The following is a 21,568-nucleotide window of genomic DNA, read 5'->3' on the forward strand; positions in this document are numbered from 1 at the left end:
ATATCCCAGTAGTGCCATCAATGGGGAAATCACGCATTTAAAACATGAGCCTGTGAAGGACATTTCAGATTCAATCTGTAACAAATGGGTAGGGCCTAACCTAGCAAGGCAGGTGTCCTCATAAGAAAAGATTGGGGCACAAACATGCAAAAGACACCATGGGCCTACTATGAACAGTACCAGCCTATGCAGGTAGACCTGGCCTTTATATGATAAAGGTAAATGAGCAAGCCAGGAGAAATAATCTAGTCAGTAGCATTCCTCCGTGGTCTCTGCTTCAGTTCCCGCCTTGGCTTCCCTCAATGATGGACTATAACTGTAAGACAAATAAGCCCTCTCCTTCCCAGGTTTCCTTTGGTAACAGTGTTTATCACGGCACCAGAAAAGCAAACTAGAAAACAGGCTTTCTACAGTTCTAGGACTAGTCTATATTCTCATTTGCGTGGTAGGTACCCTATGATTATTTTATTGTTTTAAAAAAGTACATTGGTGTTCTTTACATATTTGTTTAGAGGTACTTTCCTCGGTTTAAAAGATAAAATTATAGTTACTGCCTAAATATCTTTGGCATATTGATTAGCATTTGATTGATTGGTTCAGCGAATATAGTTCTTTGCACATCCAACAAAGGATGTGGCTCCATTAGGTGATCAATCAATATATCATCTTAAGAAAAAAGAATGGTGGGCTTTATGGTCTCCAGTCAATAACAATTAGGAAAATGGATGTAAGCATGCTTTTAAACTAAAATGTCCAGGGAGTGAGTGGATTGGAATGAAAGTATCTCTCTCTTCTCTTCCTCTACTGGATTTTTTTTTTTTTGTACCTACCAGACCTCTCCTAATATGCTATGGTGGTTTGAACTGGTTATCAACTTGGTAAGACCTAGAATCACCTTGGAGACAAGTGTCTGGGCATATCTGTGAGAGATTGTCTAGGTGGGGTTCACGGAGGTAGGAAGTCCCACCCTAACTGTGGGCAGCACCCTCTGCAGGACTGGGCTGCATCCACTGATATGTGGGTAAATGGGTTAGGGGAGGGAAGCAGGGGAGGGAAGGCTGGAGAGTGAGAGGAAGAGATGTCTGCAGAACTCTTTCCCTAGCATGGATGGGTCTCTTCCTTCACTCCCCACCTGTTATTTACCCAGCACCCCCGTGGACGTAATAATGAAGCATAAACCAACATGCTGATCACAAGTAGTTTGAGGCCCCCTCCTTTCATGGGGGGAAGGCCAGAGCAGCGGGAGATTGGTGGTGAGGTCATGCTTCTTCTAATAGCTGACTTTGAGGCTGATTCCAGTAGGCAGGAAAAGCATCCCAGGTAGAGAAGCCAGTGTGTGCAAGTTCTCAGAGCAGCAAGACAGGCTCAATGGGGAACTAGAGCCAGGTAAGGGGGGAGGAGGACAGTGTGGGTATGTGTTGAAGCAAGTGAAGGGCTGCCAGGGAGAGGACATGGGGAACCATAGGCTGAGTTCAAATGCCGGTATCTTCTCAGTGCGGTAGGAAGAGGTACAAGTAAGGCTGGAGTTTTAAGTGTCCTCCCACTGTTGGAGAGTGGACAGGAAGAAAGGAATGGCAGGCCCCAGGAGAACTGGATTAGAAGAGTTTACAGGAGGAAGGCACGTGTTGAGGAGTGTCGCCTGTGGGTTGAACAGGAAAGGGATGGAGGGAAGGATGGGAGGGGGCCTTAACAAGAGGAGAGGTGCTTTAAAGAGCATCTCTGTGGAACTGTTCATACATTCAGTAGAGGGGGTGGGCGAGGGCCAGGGAGCCTGGGGAATGGCTTCAGGGTTTTCTACCATGAGCAAGTAAGGAATAGAGGTGCCCTTGGTGCAGTTGGGGAAGATCAAGGAAAGGGTGGATGGGGTGGGCAGGGTTATGATCAGAGGGAAGGGTCCAAAGGAGAAATAGCCAAATGAAAAGAGTATAAAGGCCACATCAGGGCCAGGAGTCCCCATATTCCAATTCTGTCACTCTGGTCCTCAGTACTTGGAGTCAAATAAAGTCCCCAAGAAGAAAATCAATCAATCAATCAATCAATCAATCAATCAATCAATCTCCCTCTCTCTCTCTCTCTCTCTCTCTCTCTCTCTCTCTCTCTCTCTCTCTCTCTCTCTCCCTCTCTCCCCCTCTCCCTCTCTCCCTCTCCCTCTCCCTCTCCCTGTCCCTCTCCCCCTCCAAATAATCTCAACAGCCCCCTCTTTCCTCTCCACTGACTATACTGATGTAGAACATCAGGATATTGGCAAGGCAAAGCCATTGCGTTCTAGCTAACCCTTCCTGCTTATCTTTCAGGATCACCCAGATGTGCTGACGGTGCAGCTGCAGCTGGAGAGCCGAGAACTGATCCTAAGTCTGGAAAGGAATGAGTAAGTCCACTTCATTCTTGCTCACAAAGTGACAGGAGAAGGTTGGGACACCATTCACTGACAACTGTTCTGTAATTTGTGTCACCATCAGAACGTACTTCTCCCGGACAATTTTGGCTCTTTAAGAGGAAAACTATAAATTTCCAGAAAACAGTGTGCTGTTTTTTGTTTTGCTTGCTGTTTTAAGAGCGTGGGTATCATTATGTTTTTGTGTGTGGCTTCTCAGGAGAAACGGTGTCTACTGGGAACTCCTATTCAAGACTCCTTTACCCCCACCCCATCCCTGCCCTCCCACAAGTACCACAGTTACAAAGGGCTTTTCTTATCTATTTAATTCTTTCTTTAGCTAATGAGGTCTTCCAGCGAGCAGTCTGCGTTTAAAAGAATAACTCTATTTGCCAGGTCCCACCTGGCTTAAAGCAGGAGAGCTTTGAGCTTTCCCCTTGCAGGAGAGCTAGCTTCTCTTCCTTACTCTTCAGTGAGATGTAGGGGGGTGCTGACAGAGAGAGGAGGGGAGACATCCACCAGGGACATACAGTCACAGAGACCAGAGCCAGTCTTCCTGTGAATGGATCAGGCTGTCCATCATACCAGAGCTTGAGCTTGTGCCTAAGAAAATTGGATGGAAGAGACTGTCCCGACAGTCAGCATCGAAGGCCACAGATTACTTGAAGTCAGTCCGTGTAAAATGACACAGCCTGCTCCCCGGGATCTGCAACCTGCCACTCTGTGTTTCTTCTTACACGTCTACCCTTCACCACTGAGTGGATCACAGGCTTGGAAAACAGTGAATATCTGAAATGTTTTAGCTTTTCTTGTCTTCAATGACTTGAAAATAGAGATTTGGGCACACAGATTGAATACAGGGGTTCTGAGCAGAAAATTATATTGCTTTTGTGTACCTGTCTTCAGAAAGTAAATATTTTAAAGAAATTTCTAGACATGGTAATTAATCAGGGTGTATGTGTGTGCATATTGATGTGTATTTATATGTGTAAGCCAGAGGCTGACTTCCCCAATTGCTCTCTCCATTGTGCTGTTTGAGACAGGGTCTCTCACTGAATGTGGAGCTAAACAACTAAGTTTCCCCTGGGAAAGCCTCTAGGGTCCTCTTGTCTTTGTTTCCCAGTGCCAGGATTGTAGATGTTGGCTTTTGTGTGGATGCTGGGGATCCGAATTTAAGTCATCATATTTATGAGCAGTCTCCTCAGCCCCTCTACTTCTGTTCATGTAAGAGTGTTGTGGGAAATTCACTTTTTCCCCTTGCTTCATGCATATGACTTTGAAAATATCTCCATCGAGGTAACTAGGGGATGTGGTTAGAAGCTGAACTGTCCTCGTGTGCTTGGACACTCAGTTCTCAAATGGCAGCTCTGGTTTGGAAGGTTGTGAAACCTTTAGAAGGTGGAGCTTCTCTGGGGAACGTGGGTCACTAGGGGCAGCCCCTGAGACTCTACAGCCAGGCTCACTTGTCCACTCTCTGCTCTTAATAGTGGGTGCACTGTGACCTGCTGCCTCACCCCCCGGCCAACATGCCTTCTCCACCATGATGGACTGTGCTCTCCAGCTGTCAATCAAGTAACCTTCTTCCCTGAGATGCTTCTTGTCAAATATTTGGTCAAAAGCTGGTATTCTAGATGCTGTCTGAAAGACACAGAAAAAAAACAAACAAAAATCTTATAAGGACATCCATGGGGTCATGTGTCCTCTATGGGTTGTTATGATTGGCAGTGGGGTTTAGAAATGTCTGCATGGCGAGTGCTCTGGGTATCTAGCTGTTGGAGGAACATGTTGCCCAGCACAGGGAGGCTGTGACCCTGAGTTTGCACACGGTCTTAGGGTTACAGGTAAGAAGAGAGTGGAAAGACCTTGTGAAATCCTTTCCGTCTTTAGTGCACAGAGTCTGTTCCAGAACAGGAAAGAGAATACTGCAGAGGGGTTGAAACCAAGAGCGACAACAGAAGAAACCAATGTGCAAGCCCTGGGTGACGGGGCGAGTGCAAAGGTGGATTTTTGTCTTATAAACATGGCTTTGCTTTGGTGGTCCCTAGCTGACACCACGGTCTTTGTACAATCCTATGTACTGTCACTTCGCTTAGCATGATTATTGACGTGCCCTTCCACGTAAAATGCTGTCTTGGTCCCATCTGGTTCTCTGGGTTTGGAAAGTGGCTTAACCGCTCTGCTCATGGCCCCCTCTGGAAGTGACTCTCCCTCTGTTACTGCAGGTAGCATAAGGCAGACCGACAACCAGACAAGGGATAATTTGTGTGGAAAATCATCTCAAAGGTGCCCTAATTTATTCCTGTCCAACCCTTTAGGCCTTTCCTAAGATAACCTCAGAATTAGAAAAGCTAGAAACGTGAATCTCTCTCTCTTCTCCACTTCTTTCTTTCTTCCTAATCTCTTTGTCAGCCTGCGTTTTTAAAGTTCGTGGATTCCGGGGCTGGAGAGGTGGCTCAGAGGTTGAGAGCACTTGGGACAGGACCTGGGTTCTGCTCCCAGCACCCATGTGGCAGCTCCCTACTGTCTGTAACTGCAGTTCCAGGGGATTCCGAACCCTCTTCCAGCCTCCATGGGCTCTGCACTCACACAGACATGCATGCAGGCCAAGCACCCATACACATAAAATACACATAAAATAAAAATAAATCTATTTTAAAAAAAAAAGTACATGGATTACCTGTGCATGGTGGTGTGTATTGTAATCTCAGCACTTAGGAGGCTAAAGCAGGAGATTCCCATAAGTTCAAGGCCAGTATGGGCTGTATAGAGAATTTTTAGGCCAATCCTGGCCAAAGCAGTGGGGCAAACCTTAATTTAAAAAATATAATAATAAATTTAAATTTAAAATGCATGGTGAGGACATAGTCTATGCCTCTGGACACTGTAGCTTTGATTTACTGATTGCTAGTTGTAGCAATTTTACTTTTTGCAGTGCTAGTAACCAAACCAGGGCCTTGTATGTGCTAAGCAAATATTCCCTACTCAACTCCATCCTCAGTGCCCACCTGTGCCAACTTTAAAGATCACCTTCAGTTAAAAGTAATGCTTTCACAATTAGAACGTTCCGATATTACTCTTTTAATGATGTTTTTGCCCAAATACTCAGTGTGACCTTTTTAGAAGAAAGTTACACATCTATTAAAAATGAAGCAAGGAAGACCCCAAAATGTACAATTTTGTGAGTAGGGTAAAAATGTCATGATTCTCCTCATGCTGTCAGACACATAAGGTAATTAATCATAAACCTCATAATTAAATTTTAATTTCCATAGCCTTTGGCCCAGAAAATCCAATTTAGAAAGTTTAGTCAAATGAAGCTGTAAGAAATAAGAACAGGTCATTTAAATATTTAACACTCAGGACACTAGAGGGCCTGACCAATCAGATGGCCAGCCTGTTACAGCCTAGGAATTAGCCCCAGGTTCAAAGCCCATTCACTGCTGAGTCTGTCCCTGAAAATTATATTGGCAGGAGATGATTAAAACAATGAAGAACTTTACCGTTGAAAAAAAATTCCATGATGTCCCAATGTAAATATCATGTTAGGAAATAGTGTACGTGGTGTTCCGTTTTTATTTTTAAATGACATGCATGCCACATAGCTCTGGATGCAAAGATTATAAAAGAAGGCTTTATTGTTTTACAATAAGAAAATACCACATTATAAATCAGAAAAGAACTTCATTTTAAAAGTGTCAAAACTTAGGAATGTTTGAAAAGAGGAAAGACGACATGGGTACCCGTCGTGAAAGGACATACAGTGCAGAACCATTTTTTAAAGACCTTTGAATGTCCCCTAGCAATTCCCAGAAAGCCTACGTATTGAGCACCAAACCCCTGGGTATTCTGAAATCTGTTATGATTAAAAAGGTTCTCGGCAATTAAAGCTGAACTAGGGTGGCCTTGGCCCCTTCCGTCACAAGAGCTATCATCTAAAGCTGATGCTGGCAGAGTCCTCTCCTTATCCTTCTCAGACTCCTCCATGGTAGGACAGTTCTTCACATGGCAGAGCTAGATTCTTATTAAATACTCATTTCAGGGAATCTATTTGATTTGCCTTCTAGCATCCCTAATTTGTGCAGGGATCTGCTGGTGGCTTAAAATATGTGTTTGTGTAGCCATAATTGAATGTTTAAAGAAACATTAAGTTTCCCCAAGCAGCATCTGTCAGGACATTGCTGTCTGCCTATGGGACAGCAGGGACCAGGTTTTAGCCGCTCTAACTCCCCCACATCCCCATGGATTCCCCAGCCATTCCTCAGTGTTTCAGAAACTGCGTCTTTGATCAAAATGCTTTATGGGACATGCTGGCCAGCTTAGACATCCATTTATTTTACAACTTTGTATTTTTTAAATGAGAGCACTAGACCCCATTCAACACATCTCTCAGCCCCGGGGAGCCTTCAGTTTGCAAGCCCTGTTCCACCACTGATCAAAGTTGGTTGCTGTGGGAAATCCATGGGAAACTAAATTTATACTTGGGGACTCTCTGAGTGCAAAGAATGTCACAATTGATTTTTATTCTGTCTGGAACAATTCCAGACATCTCTATGGAGCAACCTTAATTAGTACTTTGCTCCAGAACTATAGCAGAAAGGGTGTTTAAACATTGTTCCATGGTGGGCATAAATATGGAGGAGGATATTTGTTTTAATTTTTGAGATTGTAATATAATAACATTTCCCCCTTCCCTTTCCTCCCTCAGACCTTCCCACATACTCCTCCCCGCTCTCCTTCAAGTCATGGCCCCTTTTTCATTGATTGTTATTGTGTGTGTCCCTAAATACTTGCTCAATCCATATAACGTAACTTGTATGTATGTTTTCAGGGCTCACTGTTTGGCACTGAGCAATCATTTGGTGTGTTCTTCCCTGGAGAAGACCACCTCTCCCATTCTCAGCTTTCCTGAGTTGTCTATAGCTTTTTGAGTGAGTAGGGTCGAGGCCTCGTGGGTCTCATTCATTTTAGCATGTCCATTGGTGTTGTCCTTGCTCAGCTCACATATGTCAGCTATGTTGGGGAGATTTTATATGTGTAGGATATTACTAGGAGACTCAATCTCACAGCAAACTCTCAGATCATGTGACTTTTACAACCTTTTCACTCCTTCTTCTGCAATATTCTCTGAGCCTGAGGTGTGGGAGTTGTTTTGAAGATGTATCCATTGGGACTGGGCTCTACAACTCTGCATTTTGATTGGTTGTGGTTTTCTGTAGTGGTCTCTTTCCATTGCAAACAAGTTTCCTTGATGCGAGATAAAGACTGTAATTATCTGTGCATATAAGGACAAATGTTTATGGATTGTTGTTAGGAATTATGCTGCCTTAGTAAAATAGTGGTTATAGGTTCTTCTCCAATATCCATGACTTCACCAGGACTGAAGAGTTGGCTAGGTTTCTAAGACCAAGCATGGTTTCCCTCTTGTTCAATGGATCTTAAGTCCCGTTAGAGAGCTATTGGTTCCACCAAGGTATGTGTGCCACTACTGGTTGTTTATAGGTGTTGTTATAGACTGCTTCGTAGGTGTCATAGATGGGTAGGACTGTTGGTTGCCTCCCCCCTTTGGAAGCCGGCATGGTGCCTTCTGTTATCATGAAAACTAATCCTCAGGAGAGGGACATACAGGTCAGTTCCTGCTCAGGGGTCTCTGAACGCTGTTTCTGAAGTACATGGTGTCTTTTAGTACTAAGAACTTACCTTCCACCTCTGTATGTTTGGGGAGTCTCTTGGACAGCCATGACCAATAACTCAAAAGAGGGCTTCTCATGTCTGTTATTGAGGTTTTTCTTAGGTTTTCTTTGGCTCTTGGAAGAAGTACTACCAGCCCAGATGAGAAAGGTTCATTAAAACAATATATGTATATTCATACACAGAACTATGCTTATTTTTAGGTAAATAGTTAATAGTATGATTCCTTGTGGCTTTTTCAGACATCTTTATAAGGGCATTTACTCTAGATCATTCCTCAGGCTATGCCATACAAAAGAGAGAAGTGTGGCTGGTGTAGAGATAGCATTTGGCAGTTTAAAGCTTGGCAAAGTGATCATGTAGAAGATGTTAGCACATCATTCATGCTGACCTGGATTATGCTAGACAGCTGGAGAAGCTGCTGCTGGTTGCCTTAGGGCAATGTGTGCATTCAGCCTCACCTTGGCCTGTGGTTTTGGCAGTTGCTGCTATGAAGACATAACGGGGTACCCAAACTGCATCTCCTGGCAGCACAAAGCTGAGGGGATAAGTGTTCCTCACATGGCAGGATCTGGATTACAGAGATTTCTACACTTTGGATCAATGGACCAAAACTAACAAGATGAGATTAAATAGAGATAAATGTAAATCCTGTGCTTGAGTTAACAGTAAAGCTAAAATAAAAACAAACAAAATCCTGCAAGTTCAGAAACATTCGCCAGGAATCTCGTGAATGAGACTGCTGACTCAATGAGATTCTTTAGGAAAACAGCTGCTGGTAAGGGGGACTTCCATGGAGCATTCCTACCAAGCAGGAATGACCTAAGGTCAGAGGGAGAGTCTTGATGACCCGCCACCATCTTCAACAGTCTGTTGGTCGCAGGCACCAAGTAAACCCTTATAAAGCTAGTGAATGATAGAACCTGAACAGCCTGCAGTAATCAGACATGAATCACTAGAAGGTTGAGGACATGTCCTGCAGGGTATAGGGGACAATTCCAAGAGAGGAGTTTTGAAATCCAACTATTGTTTCTACAGCGAACTGTTTAAGGTCTCCCCATTTCTTGGTCTGCAGAATGGCGTCAAGATCTGTGAACAGCCAGTGTTGAAATATGAGTGCTCATGTTATCTGCGATGCTCAGCTGTAAATGGTTTCAGTATGGTTTCTCTGTCCCACCTGTGGTACTTGGTATTTTATGATACTACACCACTGGCTTCATTGTGGGCCCCACTCTACCCTTTGTAGATGAATGAAAAATGGGTTAAACCCATTCTCTTCCTGAAGGCTGGGTAATGGTCACACATCTCAGTTCTGACCAGACCTGGATTAGCACGAGTCATCCTTTGGGTTCTTGTTGAAGAAAGGATTTTAATTTCATCGTCTTGATATTCTCAACAACTTCAGTTGCAAATTCTTCGTGTGTGGTTTCTTCTCCCCTTCTTCTCAGAGAAACCCAACACATCCATAGCACCATGAGCCCTGATTTCCTTGTTGATTCTAAGTGCTGGCTAAATGGAGAAGAAAACTCTCAGAAGCTAGGCTGCCCAGATTCATGGCTCCACTTCTCTGCTTCCCTTATCCTGTCCACAAATCCTCCTCAGCATTTTGTTAATTCATTGTTGATATGTATTCATTCACTTACTTCCCTCATCATTTACTAACAAATACCTGGTTAATATCTAACATGACAATGGGCACTGGAGATAGAACAATGAAGAAGGTCAAAGCCTTGTCTCTCTTATAGACAAGCCAAGGAGCCCAACACTAGACAGTGGTGCTTATAGCCAAGGAAGGAAGGTATGGGACACCAGCCTGGCCTTGAGAAAAAAGAAGATGTATAAATGAATGTCATTCAAGGTGTATGTGAGTAGGCATCATTCAAGTTGTATGTGAATAGTCATGAAGCAGGTAAAGTGGGCGGATGGTAGAGGATTCAAGAGAGAAGGAGAGGCTATGCAAAGGTCCAGAGTAACGAGGAAGGGAAATTCCAGAAACAAGTATGTCATTGTGCTCGTGAGCAAGATGAGACAGGAAAAGGCAGCATAGCCAAGCCGTGAAGGGTCTTCTGCCCATGTGAGGACCTGGAATTTTCTCACGATGGTTGGACAGCATGAAAAACAAGCCTGTGAGCAGGGCAGTGACATGATATGGCTCAGCTAATTCTGGATGCATAGGAAGATGGTATTGGAAGATATAAAGAGTGGGCATGGCTGCTATTGTTATCCAGGGGAAGGAGATGAGCCAAATGAGTGTCCACAGACAGAAGAAGGTACTTGGAAAACATTTCTGATGTGGAATGGACTGACCTTGAGGAACATTGGAACAGTTGAGGTGATGGGACCAAATATACCAGTGATGAATGACTCTGACATAAGAAGTGCCAGGAGGGCTGCTCTGATCAGATGAAAGAGCCCTAAAAACACACCGAGGGGCTTACCCTTGGAGCAGTGATCAGAGGCGGAAAGATGTAGATAATGGCTGGCATAGTCTTGTAAGGTAAGTAGGCTACGTGGAACCTGGTGCTGAGGTGAGCCATGGAGGGTGATGGTGAGCTGAACAAGCTTTTCCTCTGGAATGCCTGGATTTATGCAGCTGACCTCGGTGCAGAGTAACATAAACCTAAAGTGAGTAGATTCCAAGGGGTAGGGCTGGGGGAAAATTATCATAACCAAAGACAATGCCCACCCCATTCAGCTTCTAAGTCAGCGCCTCTAACAGGTAGGGCTTCTTGGCATGCAGGCTCCCTCCAACACCTCTTCCACATTCCCCCTAGTCTGCATCCATCTGTACCCCTCTTCTAGAAGCTCAGACAGTTCCTCCTCCCCAAGTGAAACCTGGGAGATTGTTTTTAGGCCACCAGTGTTGACATCATTGGGGAGCTTTCTGGGAAGGTGGATACCTACCTCCACCTTTCTGTAACGCTATGGAGATCTATAATTTTAATGCATTTCCTAAGTTCAAATATTCATACTTCAGTCAGAGAGCACTAGCCGTAGGTGGCCATTTAATGAAGATTAACCTAAATAAAATTAAAATACCAGGGTTGGGTTTTTTTTTGGGGGGGGGCACTTTGGCCCTAGGATAAGTATTTGGTGGCCATGAGGAGCATAGCCATCCTCATAGATAGTTCTGTTATTCAGAGCTTGGAAAATATCCACTATGAGGTGCTTCTGGTCTGAGGTTCCTGACATTATAGCTGACACATTTTCTAGTCACCCTGGTGAACATTGTCTTCTATGAGGTGCGACCATATCTGTTTAGCTCACCACACCCTGTGCCTCAGAGACTCAGGAGGCTCTAGGAGACCACTGAAATACACTGGAATGGATGGGTGGAGGTCTAGGAGACAGTCCTGTGAGCATAAGAGTCAGCTGTGAATTGACCCAAACTACACCAATTTCAGCCATCTTCTAACTAGATCAAACTCATGAGATGTTGGTAACAGTCTCTCAGCCTTAACATTTAAGAGCATTTTAATTGGGCTAAATTTTATTTCCTAATACAAGATGAATTCCTTTGAGTATCTCTTCTCATTTGAAGTTGTACAGATACTGGAAAAGGTCAGAATACCATTTTAGAATGTTTTGTTCACCCATCTGACTTAACATGTAAGTGTCTACGTGAGTTAAGATCAACAGTGTCTCTTCTTGTTGCGACCTGGGAGTGTAGCATCCTTAATCGGGTTGTGTAAGAGATGAGGACCTGCCAAGGATGCTTGAGAATGAAGTAGAGAAGCAGATTTCCATATCCATTTTCCTCACTTCAGTTGCTCAGCTCTTGGACCACATACAGGATGAAGGTTTGCCAATGAGAATCCTGTAGTGCAGATCTCTGTTTCTGAAGCTGTATCCCAAACAAACAGTAATGGCAGTCTTGTCTTTTCTAGGTGATCTCTGGCCACTGAGGGTACCCAGTGCTCTCTGTGGATGTCATTGTAGTGTCTCTGTCCCTTAAGCATAGGTGGGTGGTTTGTACAGGTGCTGCATGAGCTGGCTTGCTTGTGACAAGCATCTTCTTGACTTTTCCCTGGTTGTCATTTCCACTGCAGAACAACCATGGCCCTTCTGTTCATGTGTGTCACTAAGCTTCATCAGTCAGTCACTTACGACAGCAGAATCAGTGTGCAGGAGAGCTTGAAGCTTTAGTACAGCTTTCCTATGTTTATGGGCGCCGATTCAGCAGGTTCTCAGGCTGCCACAGGACAGCACAAGTGTAAGTAACTCTGTTCAGAAATGTTGTCTTCAAAGTCATTATCCTGAAGCGACAACCCAGAGTGTGAGTTCACTCATGAATGCCCTGGTTTCTTCTCTGTTGATGTGACAAAACACCCTGGCCAAAAGCAACTTAGAGAAGAAAGGATTTATTTTAGGTCACACTTCCAGATCATAGTGAACGGTAGCCAGGAAGCAAAGGCAAGAACTTGAGGCAAGTCACATCACATCCACAACTACATCAACTTCAGTCTCTTCTTCCTCCTCTTCCTCCTCCTCCTCCTTTACTTTCTCCCCCCCCTCCCCTCTTTCTTTTTTCCAGACAAGGTTTCTCTGCGCAGCCCTGGCTGTCCTATCACTCACTCTGCAGACCCAGCTGGCCTCAAACTCAGAGATCTGCCCTCCTCTGCCTCCTGAGTGCTGGGATTAAAGGCATGCGCTACCACACTCAGCTTCAACCATCTTCTTACTAGACCAGTTCCTTCAGAGTTTACTAGCATTCTCTCAGCTTTTACATTTAAGCTCATTTCAATTGGGTGAACTTTTGTTTAAGAGAGAGAAAGGGATATACACATTCTGCCTGGTTGCTGTTCCACACAGCATTGCCTCTGAACAAGGAACTCATTTCACAGCCAAAGGAATGCCGTAGGAACCATGGAGGGCGCCTCTTGCTGGCTAATGCCTCTTGTATAATTATATAATTGTACAATTGTATAATGCTCTTATACAATTCAGGATCATCTGTGTAGGGAATGGTGCTGCCCACATCAATTAACAATCAAGACAATCCCCCATAGACAAACTCACAACCTAATTTTATCTAGGCAGTTCCTCAATTAAGATTCTATTCCTAATAAATCCTAGTTCATATCTAGTTCACAGTTAAAATTAACCAGAACAATGAAGTATGTAAGATACGCAAATTCATGGAGTTGAAATTGGAATAGGAATGATAGGGGCTTTGAGGAAAGGAAGCAGGCATTTAATGGGAACTGAGCTTGGGATGAGGACAATTGAGAATGTCCTGGAAATGGATAGTAGTGATGGTTCCAACATTGTGGATCTGTGTCTTGCCACCAGATTACACACTCCCAAATGGTTAAAACTGTACATACACACACACACACACACACACACACACACACACACACACACACATATATAATAAAAATTATAAAATATAAATTTATAATATGTATTATATATTTTACCATCATTTAAACACCAAAAATGGTGTTTTTATCATCAAACAGAAGGCCTACTTCCAATGCTCCTTCATGAACATATGTAATACAGAATTTATGGAGTCTTTCTCTTTTAATTCTAGGAAGATCATTCATCTTGGTGAAGCCCCTGTCCCAACTGGCAAATAAAGATGTAGTTAAGCTGTAACTCACAAGAACTGATCTGATATTCAGATCTCTCTTTGGTTTCTGAGAGTCTTTCCATATAACCCAAGATGGCCTCTAACTTGTACTCCTCAGCACTGTATCATGACACCCAGTTCTAGCTCTGCCTCGTGGTACTTCTAACTCCCAGTGCAGGAGAGGACTGAGATGCTAGTGTTTGGATTTGGCTACACATGCATCTCAAGGGAGGAAGGGTTTACATTTGCTCACGTTTCAAGATATAGCTCATCATGCAGAAGTCAAGGCAGCAGGAGCTTGGAGCAGCTGCTCACCTGCCATTCACCATCAGAAGCAGAGAATGATGAATGCATTCCCCAGCTCAGCTCACCTTCTCCACTTTACACAGCCCAGGATCCTCTGCCCAGGGAATGGTCCTACCAACGATTGAGACAAGTCTCCTCATGTCAGTCGAATGTAATCAAGATGATCTCTCACTGGAATGCCCACAGGTCATTATCTAGATTCTGTTAAGTTGGAAAAATAACACCAGCTATCACACTAGGGTTTATGGACAAGCCATAGTTTCCAGGTTGTTGGAGGTCTCATCTGAAGCTTTCCTGCCTTCCCCAAAGTCCCGGTCCTGGGCTGTGGCCTATCTCCCCACCTTCTTGGTTCCATCCTTTCTTCTCATTACCCCAGTCCACATCAGACTGCTCTGTCTAGTGTTCTGCCTCATTCACCCTACCTTGCTCAACCTCATTTGACCCCAGTTTTCATTTCAAACTAGCATCAGGAATGGGAGAGTTAGGTTTCCCATGGGCTGTGGGTTGGAGTGAGTCAGGAGGGTCCACGCTGCCTGTTGGCTGGCTTGGGAGCTGATTATGTAAATGAGATTTAGGAATTAGTTTCATTACTACCAGCTGATAATCCATGTACAATAATGAATACTTTTCTGTCAGACTTTCTATTCTCACACATCCCATCATCTCATCCAAAGATTTTTATATATGGAGCAGTAAAAATAATGGGGTTTGTTTGTTTGTTTCAAGACAGGGTTTCTCTGTGATGTTCTGGCTGTCCTGGAACTCACTGTGTAGACCAGGCTATCCTCAAAGTCACAGAGAGATCCATCTGCCTCTGCTTCCCAAGTGCTGGGATTAAAGGTATGCCCTACCACTACCCTGCAAAATAATGATTTTTATCAGACCTAAAAATTAATAGTGATGCTATGCTATCAACTCTCCAGGCAGAATTAACATTTTGCCAATAGCATATTCCCTTCCTTCCTCACTCCCCTGAACTTGGATTCAGAATCATCATGGAAGCATGTCTCTGGGCACGAGGATGAATGAGTCAAGAAAAGTTGGACTGAGCAGGAGTGTGAGTACCACCCCCACCCAGGCTAGAGTCCTAGAATGGAAAAGGAGAAAGCAACATGAGAAAGCTGTCTTCTTTCTCTGCTTTCTGAAGCCAGATACAACAGGAACAGTCAGCCTCCAATCTAGCCACCCTGCCTCTACCACCATGATGGAGTGGCCCCTTTAAACGGCAAGCCAAGTCAAACTCTCCCTCCCTTGAGTTACTTTCATTGAGTATCTCGTCACTGGCAATGATAAAAGTGACTGATGCCAGAGTGTGCATTTGTGTCAGTAGAACAGGTAGAATATTAGGAGCTTGGTTAGAAACAGATTTTTAAATATTAAAATTTTACTATAGGGGATGTAGAAATGTATTTAAACTCTCTTTAAATTTTGGATCCAGTTTATTGTCTTGCCAAAGAAGGTAATGATTGTAACTTGATCCCATCACCTCTTCTGTGCTAGTTACTTTTCTATTACTGTGATCAAACACCATGCCCAAGGCAACTAAGAGAAAGCATTTAATTGGGAGCTTGCTTACAGTATCAGAGAGTGAGTCCATGACCCAAAATCAGCAGGCAGCAAAGTCACAGGTGGGCAAGCAGGCAGGCATGGGGCTGGGGCTAAGCATTTTCATCCTGCTCTACAAGCAGGAGGCAGAGAGAGAAACTGGGCCTGGCATGGACTTTTTAACCTCAAAGCCTACCCCCAGTGACACACCCTCTCCTACAAGGCCACACCTCCTAATTCTTTCTAAACAGTTTCACCAACTGGGAACTGGACATTCAAATATGTGAGCCTGTGGGGACCATTCTTACTCATACCACCACACCTTCCATTCTATGAGCACCTCATTCAAAAGCTTTGTGCTTTAACAACAGACCATAAAGTACATCTTTATAGTTAAAAAGTTAGTCATTTCTTCAGGTGGCTGCTTTCTCCACAACCAACTTGCATCTGAGATCCATAGCCCTAGGAACTTTGAGTGCCAGAATCCATTCTCATCTCTCTGGGAGGAACATGTGGCTTGGCTACGTAAGCAGACACATGCTGATAACCCAGAGAGAATCAAGGAGACTATATCGTGTTTAAGCATGGAAACTAGTTAACTGATTCCTGTGTGAGCCCACCTTTATCTTCAGTTGTCTTTCAATAAACCAGGGAATCCTGGGCTTCAAGCTTGCTCCCCCTAGAGACAGGAGGATTGTGGGATACGTCCTTAGAGCCAGACTAGTCTATTTCCTTGGAAGAGTTAAACACAATTTTTAGCCTAGGAAAGAACATGCTCTCTAAACAATCCTGGCCAGTAGCTATACAAGTGGAATGCCCAGGCTATGGGGAAAGTGCCCCAAACAAGACAGGTTCTCTCAACCTGAGGCACAGGTGGCATTGGGCAGAGACTGAAGGGCTTCATGGTCCACTCAGTGATGAAACATTGGCCTCTTTGGAGGCTGTTGAATAAAACAAGATGATTATGGACATAGGACTTGGGTACCTCCAGGATGCTTGTTCTGTTCCTAAAGCAGGTGACTGAGGTATGGTGTTGACTTCAGGGTTTGTTTTTCATATTCTCCCACGTGTATCCTATGAGTCACAAGAATAAAACTCCAGTTTGAGGTAGCAAATCCTAAAAAAAAAAAAAAAATTATTCACAAAGGCCAATTCTATTGTCTTTGAGAATGTCCATCTCTTCCTCCCCACTGACCTTCACAGATAGGAATCCAGATGGACATGCAGAGGACATTACTGTTGGATGGAGTTTAAGTAAAATGGATGCTTTTTGCTGCCAAAGACAAGAGCTGACTGAATACTTTTGATGGGTTGACATCTTTTCTTTTATAAACTTTGACAAGGAAAGTTTATAAAAGGAAATTATGAAAATAAACACAAATACTATCCAAAGAGTGGTAATTCATAGAATATATTTGTAACTTCAATACTTACATGGACATACACAAATATACTCATAATCTATATGTACCATGTGTTATATAACATGGTATTATATTGCAGTATAATATGTAATATATAACTGCTTTACTGTGAGTATAAGGTAACGGTTCATTTTCTTAAGGTGATCCAGTAACCAATAATTTATATCTAGAAATATCAAGTTCATTCTACATCTCCAATGACTTTGATGGGGGTCGAGATAAGGTCTTACTGTATAGTCTAGGCTGGCTTTGAACTAATGTTGCTAGGATAAGAGGTGTGAGACACTACTCCTGGTTTTCCATGACTGTGGCTGTTCTGGTTGGTACATGAACCCGAGAGAACAGGGCCTGAAAATGAGGTGGACTAAAGTCTTATGCAGCAGCCAACTTTATTCAGGGCATCAGGCAATTTATACTCTGAGGGTTAAGAAGAATCACACGAGTAAGGTGTTCAATCACAAGGACAAGCCACATGGGGCAAAAACATATTTTTCCGTAGAGGCACAGGAATAACAGCTGAAGTCAACTCACTCCTCTCTGCTGCACCCAGGAAGAGCACAGAAAACACATTCCAAGAGCAGTTCTGTGCTTTGAAGAAACTGAGGTCACAAGGCTCTTGTCTTGTTTTCTTGGAGTGTTCTCACAAGCACTCTGAATCCCCCTCACATGACTCCATTCTTGGACTGTGTTCCCACACATGACTTTTCAAAAAGTTCTCTATGTGTTGGGGAAATAGCTGAGTCAGCAAAGTGCTAGCACAAGCATGAGAATCTGAGTTTGATCCCCAGAACCCAGAGGAAAAAGGAGGCATGGTGGTACATGCTTGCAATCCCATAGCTCAGGAGGTAAAGACAGGCTGATCTCTGAGGCTCACTGGCCAGCCAGCCTTCCACTTGAGCTCCAGGCAACCAAGAAACCCTGTCTCAAAAACAAACAAAAAACATGGATAGTGCCTGGGAAATGACACTGGTGGCTGTCCAGTGACCTCTACACACACACACACACACACACACACACACACACACACACACACACTTGCAAACACGTATACATGTATCAAACTAATTAGTGATACGAATTTTACTTACACTCTTAAAAAAAAAGACAAGGTTTTACTTAGAAACAGATATTATAACTTCTTAGAAGCTGAGATGACCTGAACATTGATTCTTTCCAACATTTAGAGGCTGAGTAGTAAAACATTATCAGTCCTTTCTAAAAAGAATAAGGTCTTCAATCCCTGGCATCTCCAAACACCACTGGCACGGGCCTGGAGATGTGACCCAGCAGTGAAGAGCAATTGTGTCTTTTGCACCCACAGGGCAGTTCACAACCATGTGTAACTCCAGTCCCAGCGCTGACGTCCTGACTTCTCTTCTTGAGGGACTATAACTGTAAGCTGGAATAAGCCCTTTCCTCCCCAAAGTGCTCTTGGTCATGGTGTTAATCACAGCAATAGAAACCTAACTAAGACATATGTGGAACACAGAATATTAATAAATGATGCAATGGAATTTCCATAATATGGGTGTATCTCTATAAATTTAAGTATAGAGACAGAAATAGGGGAGACATTTTTGGCATCTTCTTACCATGAACTCAGGAGACCACCATGGGGGCTGTGCCCTTGGGTTTGGAGGATACTGTAGACCCTGTTCTTCTAGTCTGGAGAGGAAAGGAGGTGGGACCATGGATTTTGCACTGTGCAGCTATGGACAAGGGCTCCTGAGTATAAGTGTGGTGGCAGCTGTAAAAGCAGAACCTTGGAAAAACACAGAAGTCTCTCTTCATGGTCATTATTAGTGCAGTTTTTCCCACCCCGGTGACTTTGCAATGTCATTATTAACTATCTTTCCACTCCATGCATTATATTAACTGTCTTTCCCCACCTCATCCCCATCCTTTTGAAGCTCTCCAGGGTCACTGAGGGGGCCTCCCCAACCCCATTCACTCTATCCTTTCACTGGCATAATCTCTGCTCTCTGAACTGGGCTGTTGCAGGTCAAAGACACGGGTCCTCAGGGCTCCTCAGGGCTCACCTAGTGGAGGTCATTAACAGGGCACGGTCTCCTGCAATGTGAGCCCACAAACACCAGATGCTGTTCTGGCTCCTGGCTATGTGCCCAGTGTTCAGGTCAGATCTGAGCACACCATGGAGCTGGGTTAGAGGCATAAATACAAGAACCTCAACCATCCTTGTATCTTGGTGTCCCTTGTATAGATGGGACTTAAAGAGCAGGGGCTAACCAGCCCCAGTTCACCCACGATGAAGGTGAAAAATGAAGCCGGGGCCCCTGGTTTGAAACCCAGAGTTGCTGTTTGCTCACACTCCCCGAAGCTGGGATTCTGCTGCACAGTCTGAGGTCCCTGCACTGGCCTTTCTTCTTTCTTCCACAAGCTCTTGGTCATGAGTTACAGTAGCTCTCCGTTAGCCCAGTCGGCCTGCACACTGGTCAGCTGGGATGCTCAAACAAGATTCCTAGGAAGAGAAGCCAGTTGGACTTCAGTTTTTGGGTTTTGTTTGGTTGGTTTGTTTTGTTTTTTCTGGGAGTACCCAGCTGATCTGCAGAGGCAGCAGGGTGAGAACCACTGTGAAGGATCCAGGCTGCTAACAAGAAACATGGCCTCCAGCTGGAGGAGGTGGGAGAATGGACCCCTCCCAGCAGGGTGGTAAACGCTCTGTCAGGTGCCCACTTCTGCCTGCACCAGTTCTCACTTCCACATGCACCTCACCCACACTGACTGGCCAGGGTTCCAGGTAAATGGATGTTGGCCACCTTGGTTCAGAGACCCCACAGACCAGTTTCAGCCTGGCTGGGTATCTCGGTCACCTTGTTGCCAGACTGTGATATTAGGAGACAGCCACATGAGACAGGTGCTTTGTGGGGGACCCCCTGATGATGAGAGGTTTTTCATGCATTGGAGGCAGAGATTGTTGGACATTTGTGAACGCAAAGTCAGGTACCACTGAAACCCCACTATCTGTTGGGACTTAAATGTAAGTGTTCCCAGGAACCTGTACCCTTTGCTTTTTAAAACTGAATACTGTGACCACTGATGTTTATCAATACTGAAAGAACCTCTGTGGGTGTCTCCAGTTCTCTCTGGCATAAACAGGCTGAATTTTGAAGGTGACTGTGTGTCGTGAGGGTAAAAGGGAGCTGGGACTGAAAGCAGACGTGGTCCAAACTCCGAAGACACTCCAAGGTTGTCACTAACCTTTAGCCCCTTAGGATAAAAAGTGCCAACATCTCACATCCCAAGCAAGCCCAAGCCTGCTTCTAGCTACTGATAAGACCCCCTCTAACTTCTGGCAGGAGGAGAAACTTGCCACAGCCACCACCCATTACTAGCCTAAGAGACCATCAGCCAGTGAGGCCACTTTAAAGGCCCTGTGGAATGAGGCATAAGCTAGTACAGGATCTTAGAATACTGATGTCCCAGACTAGCCAAGGTACTCAATGTGTGCCACCAGGAGCTCTTAATGAGAGCAAGTGACACCAGAACCCATGAATCTGCATCTTGGGGAGCCCTCGTCAAAGTGGAAAATGTGTGTCTAATTACAGTTTTCTGTTGTTGGCATATTTTTGAGGCGTATGTTAGAAGTTTCTGAACATGTCAAGTGATCCTTCTAGAAAAGAGGGAGTACTCCCAGAGATGGCAGTGTGTCAAGTAGCTTGAAGGGGGCCTGGGAACATGACTGCCGAATAGCTGAGGACCGTTCCCCCTAGAGAGTGTGGCTGCTGTGGATGCTCCATGGGAATCCCAGGACAGTGTAGACTGCAGTCCTGTAGGAAGCTGGGAAAGCCTGAGACCAGTGCCACAGAGCAGAGCCATGCCGGATGGACTCTGTTACCTTGTTCACAGAGAGGGCAGGAGGAAAGAGTAGCAGCCCTGGGCCAGGGCTACGTGCCCATTTTGAGAAGGTGCCTGAGCTGAAGCTGTTGCTAAGGAACACAGGTACCCAGGATGGAGCCCAGGATGCGCTCAGCAGCACTTCCGTCTGCTTTTCCCTCATCAACTCTGTGCGATGCATGTGACAACTGTCCCTGGTCTTCAGAGGACACGGGACTCTCAGATGACTTAAGGCCAGCTCAGGCCATTGATAGGTGATAGCACTGAAACCAACCCTAACCAAGTCCAGCTGTTGACCCATTCTGGGGGTGAAAGCCTGTGGAAAGAAGGCAGGGGGAGGGGCTAGGGGTAGACAGGACTGCCTAGGAGAGACCTGGGCAAGGGCCAAGAGCTGGGTTGAACAGCTGGGCCAAAGCCTAGCATGGGGCAGATGAGCTGGTGCTGACTCAAGAGCCAACTCCCAACCCCCACCCCGTCTCCAAGGGCAGGATGGGAGCTCTCCAGAGAAGTGAGGAATGCTTAGGATCTACCTCAGTCTTTCCAGAGGCTTCTCTCCCAGAGCCTGTACAAGCTCAGGCCAGACAGGAACCGTGTCTTATCGCTGTTTATCCCAGGCCCTCTGCTCTTCACAGTGTCCTGCCCTGAAGGAGCCCCCACAGCAGCCGTGGAATGGTGTGTGTGGAGAAGAACTTGTCATTCCCACCCCCAAAGGATGTTATCAGCTGAAGTGAATCCAAGAGCTATCAGAGGACCTGTCTCGGGGCAGGCGTTTCTCTATCCTGCCCCACTCTGCGGTAC

The 21,568-nt window shown here is 44.8% G+C and overlaps 1 protein-coding gene across 1 annotated transcript in view; it reads left to right on the forward strand.

Moving 5' to 3' along the window:
• The window catches only part of Adam12 (ADAM metallopeptidase domain 12), a 320,201-nt gene that overhangs the window by 77,721 nt on the left and 220,912 nt on the right, over positions 1 to 21,568 (forward strand). The window contains exon 3 of the mRNA XM_059265103.1: positions 2,295 to 2,368. Coding sequence (XP_059121086.1) covers positions 2,295 to 2,368 — 74 coding nt within the window. The remainder of the gene's footprint in view (positions 1 to 2,294; positions 2,369 to 21,568) is intronic.

This window comes from Peromyscus eremicus, chromosome 1 (genome assembly GCF_949786415.1).
Source record: "Peromyscus eremicus chromosome 1, PerEre_H2_v1, whole genome shotgun sequence".
Classification (NCBI taxonomy): domain Eukaryota; kingdom Metazoa; phylum Chordata; class Mammalia; order Rodentia; family Cricetidae; genus Peromyscus; species Peromyscus eremicus.